We start from the raw sequence: 18,203 nt of genomic DNA, 5'->3' as shown, positions 1-18,203 counted from the left end.
ATCTAATACTACTTTTCCCCCCAATATTTCAAATCTGGTCTATTTTCTCCTACATTCCTGAAAGGAAATATTTCCATCCCTAAGCATGATATAATTTGAATGTATTAATAAATAAATAGCAAAAATTAAACTTTATATATTAAACTGATACCACAAAAAATGAGGTTTCATACCTTTAACTCGTTCTATTACTTTTGGTCTCTGTGGTCTGGACTTAGGAGATGGAGAATTAAATCTGAGATATGGTCCTTTTTTAAGAGTGCTGCGATGACCCTGATAAACTGGTTTTCCATAGATTTGTAACATATAATCCTTGTCTTGCACCACTGTGGTTGCTTTCAAAAATCCCTAAGTACACAAAGGTATTCAACTCTTCAGCAAAATAGTCATCAAACACTTATCTCATTTTTCTAAAACCTCCTTTTGCCAGCTAGGATACTATATTAAGAATGATCAGATCAGGAAAATCCTTTGTAGTAAATGGCTCTTAAATTCTGGAGACAATTTCCAAACTGTAGTTTTAAAGTTTTCAAAAGCATGAAAATTAAAGACAAAAATCATTTACCCAAGAAACATGAAGATTCTTACACTACTAAGCATATTTTCAGTACCAAAAAGAAAGTTTAAACACATTTTACATCTGAAAGTAGTAACTTTCAAGTACAGTAAAATGACACAAACCAAGTCTTTAAATAATTTTCTACATTTCTGATCCCACCTTCAATCATAATCTAAATGCCACAGAAAAGTAGCATTTATTGAATATCTGCTAAGCACCAAGCACTGAATTAATTAGATGCTTTATTAATCTGCCCAACAATCCATGTTTGGCATTAACAAAGTTACTACTCAGAGCAGCCAAAAAATTCCCTCCATAGCATCTAGTACCTTGCCATGCAATCAATGGGCACTAAACAGACATTTATTAAACTGAAAATTAACCAAACAAAAATACACACATACACATATACACGTGCAAAGATGAAATACAATTTTGAATACCATGAACTAAAAAAATCTAATTTTTGGACTAGATGATTTCTAGATAAATCCAGTATAACTGAAATATTATAAGTATGTCAACTCAAAAGAATGGTGTACTTTGTGCAATAATTTCTACATTACAGATATCAAAACTCTAAATATCAGTAGTTAAAGACGGTTTTCATTTGTATAGCCATTCATATTTTTAAAATATTTTCACAGTCATTTCATTATTTATATCTTTAATAATTATGCAACATTTACATCACAAAATCAGATTAGGATCTTACTTCTTTTCTCTCTTTCTGTAAGCTTGAAGCAGGCATGCTCCTTATAGGTGGATTTCGAAGATGATCCTCTTTTTGTTTTTGAGAATGTTTTCTTAGAATTACAGAGTTGTTTACAGTTTTATCTTGTGTGTTGGTTTTAATATATTTATTCATGTTGTGAGCTCTCTTGTTCCTTTCATTCTTCTGATCAAATCTCTTTTGTTCATAATCTTTTCTTGTCAGTTCATCCTTAACATAACCAAAATTAAAATTACTTAAAATCTATCCAAGTAGTAACACTTCACATCCAAAGTTGTTGTTGTTTAGCTGCTAAGTTGTATCTGACTCTTTAGCAACCCCATGGACTGTAGCCTGCCAGGCTCCTCTGTCATGGTATTTCCCAGGCAAGAATACTGGAGCAGGTTGTCATTTCCTTCTCCAGGGGAGCTCCCTGACCCAGGGATCAAATCCATGACTCCTGTGTCCCCAGCACTGGCAGGTGGATTCTTTACCGCTGAGGCACCATGGAAGCCCATTTTTTCCTACTGTTACAGAAATATGATTTAGCAGTTTTAAAAGCTTTATAAATAAATGATATTGGTTCACATATGAATAAAAATTCTTTTTAGAATAAACAAAAAAAAATTTTAAAGACTATTATTTTATGGAGCAGAGGAATGAGAAACAGTAGATGATCTTCAGGGATAAGAGGGCAATTTTTCATCATAGAGGTTTTTATACTTTTTGATGTTTAAACCATATGAATATAGTAACTTCAAAAATTAAATTAAAAAAAAAGTTTTCAAAAAGTAAAAATTTTGTAATAAAGCTCTGAGATATTTATAAAGTAGAAGTTACTTGAAGGTTTAAAGAAGCATATTTTGCATGAAATGTACTGTTACAGAGTTACATATATTGCTAGTCATCTGAAGAACCAGAGGTGAACTCCAAGTCTTTTGACCCTTAGGTCAATTTTTTTTCTGGTGCATCACATAGCAGCTAATATAAACTCTGTAACTGTATTTAGAGATACATATTCTTAAAACAACAGTGTTTAAAAGTGTATTTTAGAGAGCTCCCTGGTGGTCCAGTGGTTGACTCTATGCTTTCACTGTCAAGGGCCCAGATTCAAACCCTGGTCAAGAAAGTAAGATCCCAAAAGCTGCATGGTGTAGCCATAAAAAAAAAAAGAAACAGACAACAAACAATGCAACACACACACATACAACCTCCCCACCCCCTCAAAAAAAGTGTATTTTAGTGTGCTATGGAAACCAAACTAACACTTCACCCTGCTGCAACTGAGTAAGCATATACACATATCTTACAGTCAGGAAAAAAACACTTTGCACTTACAGGTAAAAATGAGTTAACTTGTCTAGTTTTGCTTAAAAATACATAAAATATTGAGAAACTTCCTTTAAATTACTGACCACCTAATAAAAAAAACTCTCCTGAATTTTTGCAATACTCATGTCTGTAGATACACCATAAGATGTGTGGAAGTGAGAAAGTGGCAATTTTTCCATCTGGAACTGACTTCTGTAAACACAGTAACCTTAGAGATTTTTGTGGAGTATTCTCCTTTTAAGTAACTTTGATGCTTTTACTTTGGTAAGCCAATGCTTCTAAATCTGCTGTCTTCTTAAGTATACTTTTTTATGTCTATTTTCTTTTCCAAATGCTTTTGCTAAATTTTCTTTGAAATCACTCATATTTTAGTAGTTATCTACAATTTTCCAGTTAACAGCCATAATACAATTTATGAGACAAAGCACATGATGAATAAAATGGACCTTATTACTAATAAGTACAATGGGTGATAGAGTGAAATTAAGACTTATAAGTGGACTTATAAGGAATATTTTGAGAATAGCTATGATACTTATAAATTGGAATCAATGGTATCTCTTAAGAATTCACTTAATTCTTTTCAATACCTACTTGAATTTCTGCAGAAATGGTTTTAATCCAGTCATCTACAGTCTTTTTGATCCGAATCTTCTCTGATATCTCCCTACAAAAGAGAAAAAAGAATTTTTTTAGATTAACATTAAAGGTCCTAAGAACAGATCTCTTATCTAGCTTTGAATCTATTGTGTAGCCCAATAGCCTTCATCTGAAAAGGAAAAGCCAACGTTATTAGTTTCATCAAATGTTTCAAGGATGCCTGCAAAGCATATGTAGATTCCAGTAAATTCGTATGAAAAAGAGAAAAAAAAAATTAAAGAGAAAATTAACACCTGTGAAAAATAATAGCAGCATGTGTATAACCAAATTCCAACTTTATAATAAGCCCACACTATCAAAGGCAATGAAGAATCTTTTCTAAACATCAAAACACATTAAAGCAAAAGGAAGTGCTTAGAAAAAAAAGGAGAGAGACTGTAAACTGGCAGTTTCATAAAAAACCTTGGGATGCCAACATCCTGTCCTACCTGTTGTTAGATAGAGCATTGATAAATGAATACATGGCAGCTCCATCCTTTGCACGAATTATAGCTTCCAGATTTTCTTCAAGTACTTTTTTATTATTTTGTACTCCTCTTAAAATCTTCTCAGCATCTTTCAATACAGATCTTGTATTTGTTATTTGAAGCTTAACGGAATTCTGTGGAAGATCTGCAAGCCCTGACATCTGAGATTCTTTCAACTTAAAAGAAAAAAGGCAAGAATATCAATATGTAAAACTTATATTCATATTTTAATCCACATAAGAGCTGTTAGTATAGTTTGGGGCATATACCACACCAGTCTAAGGAATGAATTTGTCAAATTGAAGAGCTATAAAAGAATACTCGGCAACTAAAGTTTCTTTCCATTTAGATGTATACTGTGAATGTTCAGTGGCATGGAGCTGGGAAGCCCATAGTAGTTCAGTGGCCTATAAAAGCTCTATCTGCTGAAGAAAGCTAAACAAATTAAGAGTACCTTGGCTCTGGGTAGCCAGGGCAGACAATGTGAACTGGATAAACAAAGGCCATTCGCATTCCCCTTCCACCTTCCTTCCTCTCCAACAGAAGCTTGAGAGTGACAGCTGGCCACGTGGCTCACTCTCAGCCAAGGAGTAAGAAGTAGAAATCACCTGAAGAGGGCTTTTGGAAAAGTTTTGTAAGGGAAACAAGTTGGGCTCACATGTCTTTCAGTGCTCTTCATCCTCCTCCTGCTTTGTCTTGGTAACTTTATTTCTTCATAATTTTTACCTTTGCTCATCATTAATTTCAAGACTGTTCACACTTTACCTGGAGTATGCTATTCGTTTCTTTCCTCTTTTGATCAAGTTCATGAATATCATCAGACTTCTGCACAGTCACTTTAGCTGTTCCTAGTTCTTCACAGGAAGGAAATCTTTGAGTGGCTATAGTATCAAGGCTGAAAAAGATTTCAAAGTAAAGTTTTCTAAATTGCCATAAATTCAGTAAACATTTGATGATATAAATCTTTGAAACATTCTTAGTTATATGAATTCTAAATGGGTCCTATTAAAATTGTACAAAGAATCAGTCAATTATGTGGTTAAACATACAAAACACAAAAATTGCAAGGAACAAAATTACTCTGACCAGATTGGTTTAAGAATAGTAGGAAAAGAGCAGAAAATGGTTTTGCTTTGAAGAAACTAATGTGCAGAAGCACTTCTAGAATGGTAGAGTAATAACCTCTAAAAATCTACTCCTGAATAAAAGCAAACAAAACACTAGCTGCTGCTGCTGCTACCGCCAAGTCGCTTCAGTCGTGTTCGACTCTGTGCGACCCCATAGACGGCAGCCCACCAGGCTCCCCTGTCCCTGGGATTCTCCAGGCAAGAACACTGGAAAAACCAGCAAAAATGGTCAAATCAGCTTTTTCAGAATGGTGGAAATTAAACAAAAGCTTGTAGGAACACTTACTTAACAAAAATGACTGACAAGAACAGCAAACTCTAAGATACTTTAAATTGCTCAATTCCCAGAGGCCTTTCCCCAACTCTGAGTAGCTTTGAAAATCAACAGCCTCATCATCACTGTAGCTGTGAAAACCGACAGCCTCACAGCCACTAAAAGGGTGGAAAAAGTGTGGAGCTCCTCAAAAAAGTCATATTCACAAGGTTTCTCCTTAAATCTGACTCAGTGAGAAATCCCATCCCAGGGTCATTTTTTTAAAACGGTGGCAACTGCTTAACATCTTAGCTGCCTGAGGGACTCATACCAGTTGAGGCAAACAGGAGGGTGGACAATAAGCAAAAACTGGGGAAGGAGATGTCCACGATGGAGCTGTTTGTTTTTTTAATTTCTGGCCACACCCCGTGGCATGTGGAACCTTAGTTCCCTGACCAGAGGTCCAAGCCACAGCCCCTGCACTGGAAGGTGGAGTCTTAACCACTGAACTGCCCGGCAAGTCCCCACGGTGGAGTCTGAAAAGCTCCGAAACACTACTAGGGCTCTAGAAGGTCACATGCATGTACAGGGCTCTATGCATGCACAAGAATGACCTAAGAAGGGCATAATCTTTCACATCTGGCTGACCATGAACTCTTTACGAGTAGGAAGTTAGGATTAAGATAGGCTTACAAACGGCTGGAGCACTGAAGGTGTTCCCCAGTGTATACACACACACACACACACACACACACAGCCCCTCGGCAAAGATAGCGAGACTTACTCATTCAAAATAGTTAAGGAAATCTTCCAATCATTAGCTAACTTAACTAACCAAATGGAGACTTGCTACACATAAGAAAGAATAAAAATAACAGAATTAGTCCAGGAAAATCATTAAACAGCAACAATAAGAACAACAACAACCAGCAATAACAACAAACCCTGGTGGAGGGTGGGAGTTGATGGAAGAATCTAATTTCCAGAACTGGACCATTAAATTATTTTAAATGTCTAATTTTCAACAAAAAGTTGTAAGATACAAAGAAATAGGAAATATAGCTCAGACACAGGAAAAAGAATATCAGTAGAAACTATCCTTGAGGAACCCTAAATATTGGACTTAACTAGAGAAAGTCCATAAATCAGCACCTATAATTAGAGAAAAGTATCAGTCCCTGGGTTGGGAAGATCTCCTGGAGGACAGCATGGCAACCCACTCCAGTACTCTTACCTGAGAAATCCCCTGGATAGAGGAGCCTGGCAGGCTACAGTTCATGAGGTTGCAAACAGTCAGACACAACTGAGCAACTAACACTTTCAGTTTTCAAAAGAATGAAAGGACTGATGCTGAAGTTGAAGCTCCAATACTTTAGCCACCTGATGCAAAGAGCCAACTCACGGGAAAAGACCCTCATGCTGGGAAAGACTGAAGGCAAAAGGAAAAGGAGGGTGGCAGAGGATGAGATGGTTAGATACACTGACTCAATGGACAAATATGAGCCAACTCCAGGAGATAGTGAAGGACAGCGGAGCCTGGTGTCCAGGAGTCCATGGGGTTGCAATAAGTCAGACATGACTTAGAGACTGAACAACAACAACAAAAATAATAATGAAGTCTTGGGAATTCCCTGGTGGTCCAGTGGTTAGGACTCCATGCTTTCACCACTCCATACTTTCCAGTGGTTAGCACTCCATGCTGAGGACCTGGGTTCAATCTCTGGTCAGGGAACTAAGATCCTACAAGCCATGGAGCAAGATCAAAATAAATAAATAAATAAGAATGAAGTCTCATCAAACAAAGAATACCAAAAAAGTTGAAAACTACTAGACTTCTGTGGCAGTACAGTGGATAAGAATCTGCCTACCACTGTGGGGGACATGAGTTCCATTCCTGGTCTGGGAAAATTCCATATGCCGTGAAGCAACTAAAGCTCATGCACTACAACCACTGAGCCCATGCGCCATAGAGCCCACGTGCCATACAGCCCACATGCCACAACTACGGAGCCCACACACCTAGAGACCACCCTCTGCAATAAGAGAAGACACAATGAGAAGCCTGTGCGCTGCAACAAAGAGTAGGCCCCACTTACCACAACCAGAGAAAGCCCACGAGCAGCAACAAAGACCCAGTGCAACCAAAAATAAATAAATAAATAATTAAAAAAAAAAAAAAAAAGCTATTTTTAAAAAAAGAGAAATTCTGGAGTTGAAAAATATAGCAACTGAAATGTAAAATTCGCCTGATAGGCTAAACTGCATATTCAGATTGGTAAGAGAAAGAATCAGCAAATTTAAAGATAGGTTAATTGAGATTATCCAGTGAGAGGAATGGGTTCCCAGGTAGTGCTAGTGGTAAGGAATCTGCCTGACAATGCAGGAGATGCAAGCGACTTGGGTTTGATCTCTGTGTCGGAAAGATGCCCTGGAGTAGGAAATGGCAACCCACTCCACTATTCTTGCCTGGAAAATTCCATGGACAGAGGAGCCTGGTGGGCTATAGTCTATGGGGCCGCAAAGAGTTGGGCGTGACTGAGTGACTGAGCACAGTTTGAAGAACAGAGCAAAAAAAGAATGAGAAAAACTAAAATCCTTAAGACCTGTCAGATACCATCAAGCATACCAACAGACAACATAGCCTAAGGAGAAAAAAAAAGGTTATGTGTACTATTGAACTGTGTAAAAAAATAACGGCCAAAAAATTCCCCAACATGAATGTTAATTCACTCATCCAAGAAGATCAACACAATTTTAGGAGGATGAACTCAAAAAGATCCACATTTAGACATACCAAACTGTCAAAAGCCTAAGACAAAGAGAGAATCCTTAAAGATAAAAGTGATTAATTATATACAAAGTATTCTTAGTAAGATTAATAGTATATTTCGCATCAGAAGTCATGAAATCTAGAAGGTAGTAAAATGATACATTCAAAGCAGTAAAAGGACAAGAGTATCTACCAAAGATTCTGCATCCAGTAAAACTATGCTTCAAAGATAGAAATTATGACATTTCCAGATAAATAAAACTGAGAGCATTCATCACTAGCAGACCTACCCTATAGTAAATACTAAAAAGAGTCCCTTAGGGTGAAATAAAAGGACGTTATGCACTAACTCAAATCCACATGAAATAAAGAGTATGAGTGAAAGTTAACTGTATAGGTAAATATAAAAGACAGTATTAAATTATTTGTTTATAACTCTCTCCTTCTATCTGATATAAAAGACAACTGTGTAAAACAGTAATTATCAAGCTGCAGAGACAAGCTTATAATGTATAAAGACACAATTTGTATGATAATAATGGCAGAAAGAGGAGGGAGTCAATCTATATTGCAGTAAAGTTTCTGAATCCTATAGAAATTAAACTGGTATTAATCCGAACTAGATTGTTTTAAATTAAGATGTTAATTGTAGTTCCTAGGGCAACTACTGAGAAAATAACTCAAAAAAAAAAAAAAAAAAAAAAAGCAATAAGGGAATTAAAATGTTATACTAGAAAATATCTATTTAATGTTAAAAAAAAAAAAAAGACACTATGGAGGAATAGTGGAATAAAAAAAAGACCTAAGATATATAAAAACATATAACAACATGACAGACATAAATCTTACTTTATCAGCAATTACAACTACTGGTAACAGACTAAAATTGTACAATATCTCCTTATGAGATTACACAAAATGTAGCTTGTTTAGTTTTTGTTACTGTAGTTTTCATGACATTCAAGAAAAATTTATATTGGCTGACTATACCTTGACTTTTACTACTTACTTGACTTTTTAAAAACTTTTTATAATGTAAAGTTTCAAACACAAAAGTAGAAAGAGTAGTATAATGACCTCTATATACCCCTATTTACCTACATCAATAACTAACTCATGGCTGTCTTCATTTCATTTATACTTCCAACCTGGTTTTCCCCACCCTGCAATGGATTATTATTGAAGCAAATCCCAGATATCATTTAATCAGAAATGAATAGTAAATAATTTACATTTTGAGAAAATTAGATGTATTCATTTGGTGGCTTAGATGGTAAAGAATCTGCCTACAGTGCAGGAGACCTGGGTTCAAACCCTGGGTTGGAAAGATTCCCTAAAGAAGGCAAAGGCTACCCACGCCAGCCAGCATTCTGGCCTGGAGAATCTCCATGGACAGAAGAAACTAGCAGGCTGCAGTCCATGGGGCCACAAAGAGTCAGACACGACTGAGCAACTAAACACACACATTGTATAATTACAGAAAAGAGAAAAGATATATTAGCAGAAAAAAATGGTAACTAAACCTAAGACAATTTTTAAAAGCAATCTTATAAATCCATTAAAATTCCTGAAAAAATTTTAGAAATATTAAAAAAAAAATTCTGTTCAATTTAGTTTGTATTCCAATCTCATTTTTACCTGTTTCTCCTCTCAGGATTCCATCCCATTTTTGACCTAGCTAGTGAGGTTTTGTCTGAAGATTCACTTATTCTTGTCAAAGAATCATGGTTATTCAGAATTTGCTCCAAGAATCCTACACTTCCTACAATACAAGAAATATAGTATCATTTTTCAAGTACTAATTCATTTCTCTTTTATATAATAGCTCACACATATTTGTACTAAATTAGTTTCACATGGTAATGATCTACTCATTTCACTCTACAAGGTAGACGACATATACATCAAAAACTAAATATTTATAACTCACAGAAACTATACTTATAAAAGTTTAGGCCTGAATTAATTTCCATTACAGAAGAAAAAAGAGTATGATTGAGAAGTAACATCATGGGAAAGCCCTGTATACAGAAATATTTTTATAAACAGTAAAAGGGAGATTTAACAGTTTCTTTAACTAGTATTGGTTGAATCTTTCTTTTAGCCTCATCTTTAATGAGACTACTTATCAATTTTTTTGGGTGGTTAAGGTTGGTTTACTTAATAAAGATTATATTTTTTAAATTACTTAAGAGTCTTTAAATATGTCCAGGACAAGATTGAATACATTTATATAATTCCAAAAACGATAGCTTATACTTAACATTTCTGCTTACTTTTACTATAATACTATAAGGATCTAAAACAAATTATTATTTCTTGTCACTTATAAAGGTTATTAGCATTTTTCTAACTGAACATAATAAATGTTAATTTCTTAGTTTTATTATTCAAACTCACACTTAAAAATAATATAAGTAAACATGATAATCAGCTTACTTTCAATAATGCATTATTTTTTATTTATTAATAACATATTTTTCATTAAAGGTTTACATAATAACTTGCAGAAGATAGAATAATTACAAAGGTTTATCTCCAACTCCTTCTACAGAGAATCAAAAGAAGCTTAATTTGCCTGGTATCACTTAAAGAAAAATATTAAGAACTGAGGTCCCACTTCAGTTTATTTGCTGTTTTTTTTTTAAGTCACTCAGTTGTGTCCGACTCTCTAAGACCCCATGGACTGTCGTCTACCAGTCTCCTCTGTTCATAGGATTTCCCAGGCAAGAATACTGGAGTGGGTTAGGGTTACTCTTTCCTTCTCTAGTGGATCTTCCTGACCCAGGAATTAAATTCTTGTCTCCAGCCTGGCAGGCAGATTCTTTACCACTGAGCCATCTGGGAAGTCCACATGAGGGAATTATAAATCCTAAATGTGGAAATCTGTTCCTAACTTGAGATAGGTCTAACAAAAGTTGTTGCTTTTGTTGTTTAATCGCTTAGACGTGTTCAATTCTTTTGCAACCCCATGGACTACAGGCCACCAGGCTCCTCTGTCCATGGGATTTCCCAGACAAGAATACTGGAGTGGGTTGCCATTTCCTTCTCCAGGGGCTCTTCCTGACCCAGATAGCAAACCTATGTCTCCTACATTGGCAGGCTGACTTACTGGTAAAGAATCTGCTTGCCAACACAGCAGACACCAGAGATGCAGGTTCGATCCCTGGGTCGGGAAGATCCCTGGAGTAGGAAATGGCAACCCTACTCAAGTAATCTGCCTGGAAAATTCCATGAACAGAGAAGCCTGGTGGGCTACAGTCCACAGGGTTGCAAAGTGTTGGACACGACCGAGCACAGCACGGTGACAGAGTCACCAGGAAAGCCCCTAATAAAAGTAGTGTGTGCTAATCATAATTGCTTTATTACCTGCATGACATGAAAGCTCCATATTTTCTTTTTCTTCTATAGGATTTTCCTTCTTTGATATTTTATCATCCTTTGAAACAGGAACAGGAGCAAATCTGCGAGGTGCTGGTGTCTCCAACGGAGATCTCTGTTTATCAAAACTTGTATCTTCAACCTCTCTTGAAGGTGCTTCAACAGAAAATTAAGAAAATAATAAATTTAACTTACTTTTAAAAAAAATTTAAATTATAACATTACTCTTCCCCATGTTTTAAAAATAAAACCAAAATTCTATAGGATACTCAAGTTATTAACAAATATATAGAAATAACTTCATCCTCACTAGAAATCAAAATATAAACTATAAATACTTTATACTTAAACCTAATAAGAAAAAAATATGACAATATTCAGTGCTATTTAAGTTGTGATGAAAATGGCAAAGCCAGACACTGCTCATGGCAATGAAAACTGAGAAGGCCATCTGGTACTAAGTACGTGTGCTTAGTTGTTCAGTCATGTCTGACTCTTTGTGACTCCATAGACTGTAGCCTGCCAGGCTCCTCTGTCCACGGGATTCTCCAGGCAAGAATACTGGAGCGGGTTGCCATGCCTTCCTCCAGGGGATCTTCCCAACCCAGGGATTGAACCCAGGTCTCCCACATTGCAGGCAGATTCTGTACTAGCTGAGCCACCAGGGAAGCCCAGTACTAAGTATAGCAAGTCTTAAAATTTTTATACACTTTGATCTAGAGATCCCACTTTAGTGAGCACAAAACACATTGTTGCTATTGTTCAGCTGACCCAGGGGTCCAACACTTGTCTCTTCACTGGCAGGTGATTCTTTACCACTGAGCCATCCTTTACCACTGAGCCACCAGGAAAGCCCACAAACTGACAACTATAAACAGTGAGCAGGGAAACCTGAGTTCCTGCTGCAGCTCTGACACTCCCAATTCTCAAGCCAGGTGACCTAGAGCAGACAGTCATAAACTTTCTTTCTTCATTTTCCTCCCTTTACAACTTAAAAAATGACTCACATTACTTCACAGAAGTTTAAGATCCACACATTTGTGGGAGACATAAAGCAACTTGCAAGTATCAGTTCAGTTCAATCGCTCAGTCGTGTCCGACTCTTTGCGACCCCATGAATCGCAGCACGCCAAGCCTCCCTGTCCATCACCATCTCCCAGAGTTCACACAAACTCACATCCATTGAGCCGGTGATGCCATCCAGCCATCTCATCCTCTGTTGTCCCTTCTTCCTCCTGCCCCCAATCCCTCCCAGCATCAGAGTCTTTTCCAATGAGTCAACTCTTCGCATGAGGTGGCCAAAGTACTGAAGTTTCAACTTTAGCATCATTCCTTCCAAAGAACACCCAGGGCTGATCTCCATTAGAATGGACTGGTTGGATCTCCTTGCAGTCCAAGGGACTCTCAAGAGTCTTCTCCAACACCACAGTTCAAAAGCATCAATTCTTCAGCGCTTAGCTTTCTTCACAGTCCAACTCTCACATCCATATATGACCACCATAGCCTTGACTAGACAGACCTTTGTTGGCAAAGTAATGTCTCTGCTTTTGAATATGTTATCTAGGTTGGTCATAACTTTTCTTCCAAGGAGTAAGCGTCTTTTAATTTCATGGCTGCAGTCACCATCTGCAGTGATTTTGGAGCCCCCCCAAAAATAAAGTCAGCCACTGTTTCCCCATCTATTTCCCATGAAGTGATGGGAACAGATGCCATGATCTTCGTTTTCTGAATGTTGAGCTTTAAGCCAACTTTTTCACTCTCCTCTTTCACTTTCATCAAGAGGCTTTTGAGTTCCTCTTCACTTTCTGCCATAAGGGTGGTGTCATCTGCATATCTGAGGTTATTGATATTTCTCCTGGCAATATTGATTCTAGCTTATGCTTCTTCCAGCCCAGTGTTTCTCATGGAGTACTCTGCATATAAGTTAAACAAGCAGGGTGACAATATACAGCCTTGATGTACTCCTTTTCCTATTTGGAACCAGTCTGTTGTTCCATGTCCAGTTCTAACTGTTGTTTCTTGACCTGCATATAAGTTTCTCAAGAGGCAGGTCAGGTGGTCTGGTATTCCCATCTCTTTCAAATTTTCTACAGTTTATTGTGATCCACACAGTAAAAGGCTTTGGCATAGTCAATAAAGCAGAAATAGATGTTTTTCTGGAACTCTCTTGCTTTTTCCATGATCCAGTGGATGTTAGCAATTTGATCTCTGGTTCCTCTGCCTTTTCTAAAACCAGCTTGAACATCTGGAAGTTCACAGCTCACGTATTGCTGAAGCCTGGCTTGGAGAATTTTGAGCATTACTTTACTAGCATGTGAGTGCAACTGTGTAAGTATAAGGAGCCTTTAATATGTCTGTAATGTAACAATGTCCTAACAAATCAAATGTCAGGAATAATGTACTACATGGATCTTATATATCACTAAAGGGATAGGCTCTTGATTTTCATCAGTTCATTATTCAAATATCAGTAACTTTGAGATACATTTTTTGGTAAGAGTTTAAATTCCAAAGGTTTAACACAAATAAGTTGTGTATTCCTTTGTTATTATAAACAGATTTTTAAAATTTCATTAAAATAGACTTGTATTACGCCTTGAAAATATTTAGAAATAGTTTATAATTGTACTCAGGTGGTTTCTCCCCTGACAGAATGAAGAAAAACAGTAAATATGCAGTTTGTCAGAGTATTGGTGAACTGCTAACAAGCAGTTTCAATGCTGTGTATATGTGTGTATGTTGGTTGCTCAGTTGTGTATGACTCTTTGTACCCCCAGGACTGTAGCCCTCCAGACTCCTCTGTCCATGAAAATCTCCAGGCAAGAATATTGGAATGGGTTGCCATTTCCTTCTCCAGGGGAGCTTCCCAACCCAGGGATCGAACCCAGGTCTGCTAGATAAGTTAAACTTTTCTAAATTTATGTAGAAATGCTTCTGACAATTTATGAACGTTATTAATTAAAACCATTAAATAGAACATGATCCATAACTTGGCTGAACAATTTTCAAAATAATCTAGAAATTACTTGGCTGAAAAAAATCCCTAATTTTATAAAATTAAGAGTCTCTTATAACCTAGTAAATAAGTTTTCTGCTTACAAACTACAAAGAACATTCATAGCTGGCATCTTTTATTCATAGAGAACTACATATTTTTACCTTGTTTGGAAGTAAAGACATTATGTGAAGACAGATTACTGCTACCAAAATTCAAACGGTCTGGTTTCACAGAATACTTTTCCACTGCTCTAGAAGGAGGTACAGTAACAGGCTGAAAGCTACTAGTCTTCAGCGCAGCACTGATGAAATGAGCCTAGAAAACATAAAATAACTTTGTTAAGTTCAAACATCACCTCAAAGAGTTAGATGACAAAATATCTTGAAATTTATAGGAGGACCTGAAGACAATCTATTAGATTTAATAAATAATAACAATATAAACATTACATGCAACTACTCACTGCAGGAGCAATGCTACTGGAAAGACACAGTAACACAAAGACTCGGGTTACGTCTGGCTCTACAGTGTGGCCCTGATCATTTGTTCTAAACCTCAGTTTCTTCCTCTTCACCTCAGAGCTGGCTCATCAGACACTCCTGATGCCTCAGGAAACACTGAGACACTACTGTCTCGTAGAGACACTCTCTCTAGGAGAGAACCAGGAGAAAGGGACCCTAGCCCTTGACCTCTACTTAAACCAGAGAATTCAGAACCAAAACATCTCATCTTTTAAATACTGATGATAAGATTTTATTTAAAGGTTTAAAAACCATTGGTAGAAAGCACTAAAATAAAACCGTAGCTTTGTGTAGTAGCAGCAGTAAAATATTCATTTACATATAAATGGAAAACACAGTGACAACACAGTTTTTAACAGTATTTATTAAAATAGCTGAAATGTGCTCATATCATAACTAATAAAACTGATTTTAAAAGAGTCTTATGCTAGGCAAAACAAAACAAAACAAAAAGAATTCTTAAAAGAATTTTACAGAATTCTTAAAAGTGTGCTGAGATCCCTCTACATAAAACAGATGGATGGATTCAAAGAATTTCATTTCATTAAGCATTAACTGAATTATGAAAATACTTTACATGTCATAAGTTCAATTTTCTCTATAGTTATAAATTCCACAAACAAGATGTCTGAATTAGCAAAAGATTTCATTCTTCAAAAATGATAAAGTTAATAAATTATGTGTTTATTTATGGAAGGATAAATGAATGGCAGAAAGGCACTTAGAACTATGTTAAAAAAAGAAATCAATGTGCTCTTCAAACGTGTAATCTCATTCTATCCTAAACAACAAAAATAAAATTGTTTTCTAGGTAAAGAAATCAAGGCTCAGAGAAGCAAAGATTTCTGTAGACTGGGGACCAGCACTCTGATAGGCCCACTCCTGGCCTCTCCAGATGACGTGCTACACGCTCAATTTTAGCAATGTACAGAGTACTTACTAAAACTTTATTTTATATGCCATAATCATTCAAATTAAATTAATATCAGTCACATCAAGATTTCAAGACAAACCCTATTAGGAAGTCTTAAAAATTATAGGATATTAGAGTTCACTCTATGATCTTATACTGAGCTATAATAAGCTTATTTTTGTATATTCTTCTGAATGCTACATTTAAATTGTATCTTTAAAAGTTTTTAAGGAGTACTAGGAGTGTGTGCTCAGTTCTGTCCAACTCTTTGGGACCCCATGGGCTGTAGCCCGCCAGGTTCCTCTCTCCATGGGATTTTCCAGGCAGGAATACTTGAATGGGTTGCCATTTCCTACTTCAGGGTATCTTCCAAACCCAGGGATCAAACCCTCGTCTCTTGCATCTCCTGAACTGACATCACCTGGGAAATTCAAGTTGCACAGTAATAAGGGGTGGAGGCGAGGGGGTAAATTAAAAACAATGCATTTACAATGCTGGTCATTCACTCATTCTAAAAAATCTTTTTTAAAAAATCTGAGTACCTGAGTGCTGGGTACTATCCAAGGACTCGGAAATTTCAAAATAAATATGCTATACTATTAGCTGTCTGTGAGGATAACTTTCTTTATAATAGCCCTGTGCCTCATTCAAAAGGCATAAGAATGTTCATTCTTTTTAACTAGGTAAATGTAGAAGCAAATTTGTATACTAGGTGATTCTCATCCAAGGGTGTGTATCAGAATCACTAGACAGCTTTCACGGATGTCCAGGCCTATATTAGACCTGCTATTTCAGAATTCTGACTGGTATAAGCATGTGTATTTTTATAAAGCTCTCCACGTGATTCTGAAGCACTTTGCCAGGCTAAGAACCATTGATATAAACAGAAAACTGCAATACAATATAAGCCCTTTTAAAATGCCATGAAAAGAAATATCACAAAAGAATGAAAAAAACAATTTTAAGGAGAGGTCTCACAAAGCTACATACCTGAACTAGAACATGCAGAGTTCTTCTTTTCCACATAGAAGAAAAGAATGATGAACAAACAAACCATTATTTAATAACTAAAACTGTTACAATCTAAGGAGATGAACTACTGGAATAATCAATGAATATCAGCTTAGAGATCGGAGTGATGAAAGGTCACGGGATGTGTGGTCGCTTTATTACAGATACCTGAATATCGATTTGCTGTTGTTGCAGCTTTTCAAGATGCCGAATGTGTTGCTCCATGAACACATTCATTTGTTTTTCATGATCATGACAGTGTAGCGTCTCCTGTTTATTCTGCATGGTTGTCTGCTGCTCTGTAACACGCTGTAACTGTTTATCAGTCTCCTGTAACTTATTGAGTAATTCTGTAACAGAATTAACCTTTGCTTCCAACTCACTCTGCACCTAAAACAAAAATATCCAGACATCAAAAACATGCTCAATTATTAGAAAGGTTATATAAAGTGAACTGGTATAGAGAAATTATCAAACCAGAACTTTTACCTTCTATATTTCTTATGCTTCTAAAGCCTTTATTCTTAGAATCACAGAAATAAGGCAGAATAGCTATCCTTAACTAGATCTTTTTTCTCTTAAAAAATACCAAATTTGCCACATACAATTTTTATTTCGTCAGAAAACTAAGATCACAGCATCCAGTCCCATCACTTCATGGGAAATAGATGGGGAAACAGTGGAAACAGTGACAGACTTAATTTGGGGGGGACTCCAAAATCACTGCAGATGGTGACTGCAGCCATGAAATTCAAAGATGCTTGCTCCTTGGAAGAAAAGTTATGACCAACCTAGACAGTATATTAAAAAGCAGACATTACTTTGCCAACAAAGGTCCGTCTAGTCAAAGCTATGGTTTTTCCAGTAGTTATGAATGGATGTGAGAGATGGACTATAAAGAAAGCTGAGCGCTGAAGAACTGATGCCTTTGAACTGTGGTGATGGAGAAAACTCTTGAGAGTCCCTTGGACTGCAAGGAGATCCAACCAGTCCATTCTAAAAGAAATCAGTCCTGAATATTCATTGGAAGAACTGATGCTAAAGCTGAAACTCCAATACTTTGGCCACCTGATGCAAAGAACTGACTCACTGGAAAAGACCCTGATGCTGGGAAAGATTGAAGGCGGGGGGAAAAGGGGAAGACAGAGGATGAGATGGTTGGATGGCATCACTGACTCAATGGACATGAGTTTGAGTAAACTCTGGGAGTTGGTGATGGACAGGGAGGCCTGGCGTGCTGCAGCCCATGCGGTCGCAGAGTCGGACACGACTGAGTGAATGAACTGAGTTTGGTCAGCAATCTTGGCTCTCCCACCTATTAGCTCTAAGACCTGATGCTGACTCTGACCTGTTTTTCAGTCTTCTCAGTTACAAATGGAGGGCTCTGCATATATGATCTGTATGGTCAATTCTAGCTCTAAAATTAGGATGTCCAGCCATCCCAGCTACCCAAGACTGAGTGGCTCCCAAGATGAGATACTCCACGGCTAAAACAAAGG

At 36.7% G+C, this 18,203-nt stretch overlaps 1 protein-coding gene across 12 annotated transcripts in view; it reads right to left on the bottom strand.

Annotated features, from left to right (window-relative positions):
- KIAA0586 (KIAA0586 ortholog) overlaps positions 1-18,203 on the bottom strand; it is a 165,536-nt gene that overhangs the window by 135,021 nt on the left and 12,312 nt on the right. For all 12 annotated transcript variants that reach the window (XM_027554224.1, XM_027554221.1, XM_027554214.1 and 9 more), the window contains exons 7-15: positions 16,873-17,094; positions 14,421-14,574; positions 11,250-11,417; positions 9,519-9,642; positions 4,496-4,625; positions 3,692-3,906; positions 3,198-3,270; positions 1,275-1,502; positions 174-348 (exon numbers count right to left, since the gene is read on the bottom strand). In XM_027554224.1, the coding sequence (XP_027410025.1) occupies positions 174-348; positions 1,275-1,502; positions 3,198-3,270; positions 3,692-3,906; positions 4,496-4,625; positions 9,519-9,642; positions 11,250-11,417; positions 14,421-14,574; positions 16,873-17,094 (1,489 nt within the window). The remainder of the gene's footprint in view (positions 1-173; positions 349-1,274; positions 1,503-3,197; positions 3,271-3,691; positions 3,907-4,495; positions 4,626-9,518; positions 9,643-11,249; positions 11,418-14,420; positions 14,575-16,872; positions 17,095-18,203) is intronic.

Source organism: Bos indicus x Bos taurus, chromosome 10 (genome assembly GCF_003369695.1).
Source record: "Bos indicus x Bos taurus breed Angus x Brahman F1 hybrid chromosome 10, Bos_hybrid_MaternalHap_v2.0, whole genome shotgun sequence".
Taxonomy (NCBI): domain Eukaryota; kingdom Metazoa; phylum Chordata; class Mammalia; order Artiodactyla; family Bovidae; genus Bos; species Bos indicus x Bos taurus.
Note: the sequence above shows the minus strand (reverse complement) of the source record. Positions and strands in the feature narration are given on the sequence as shown.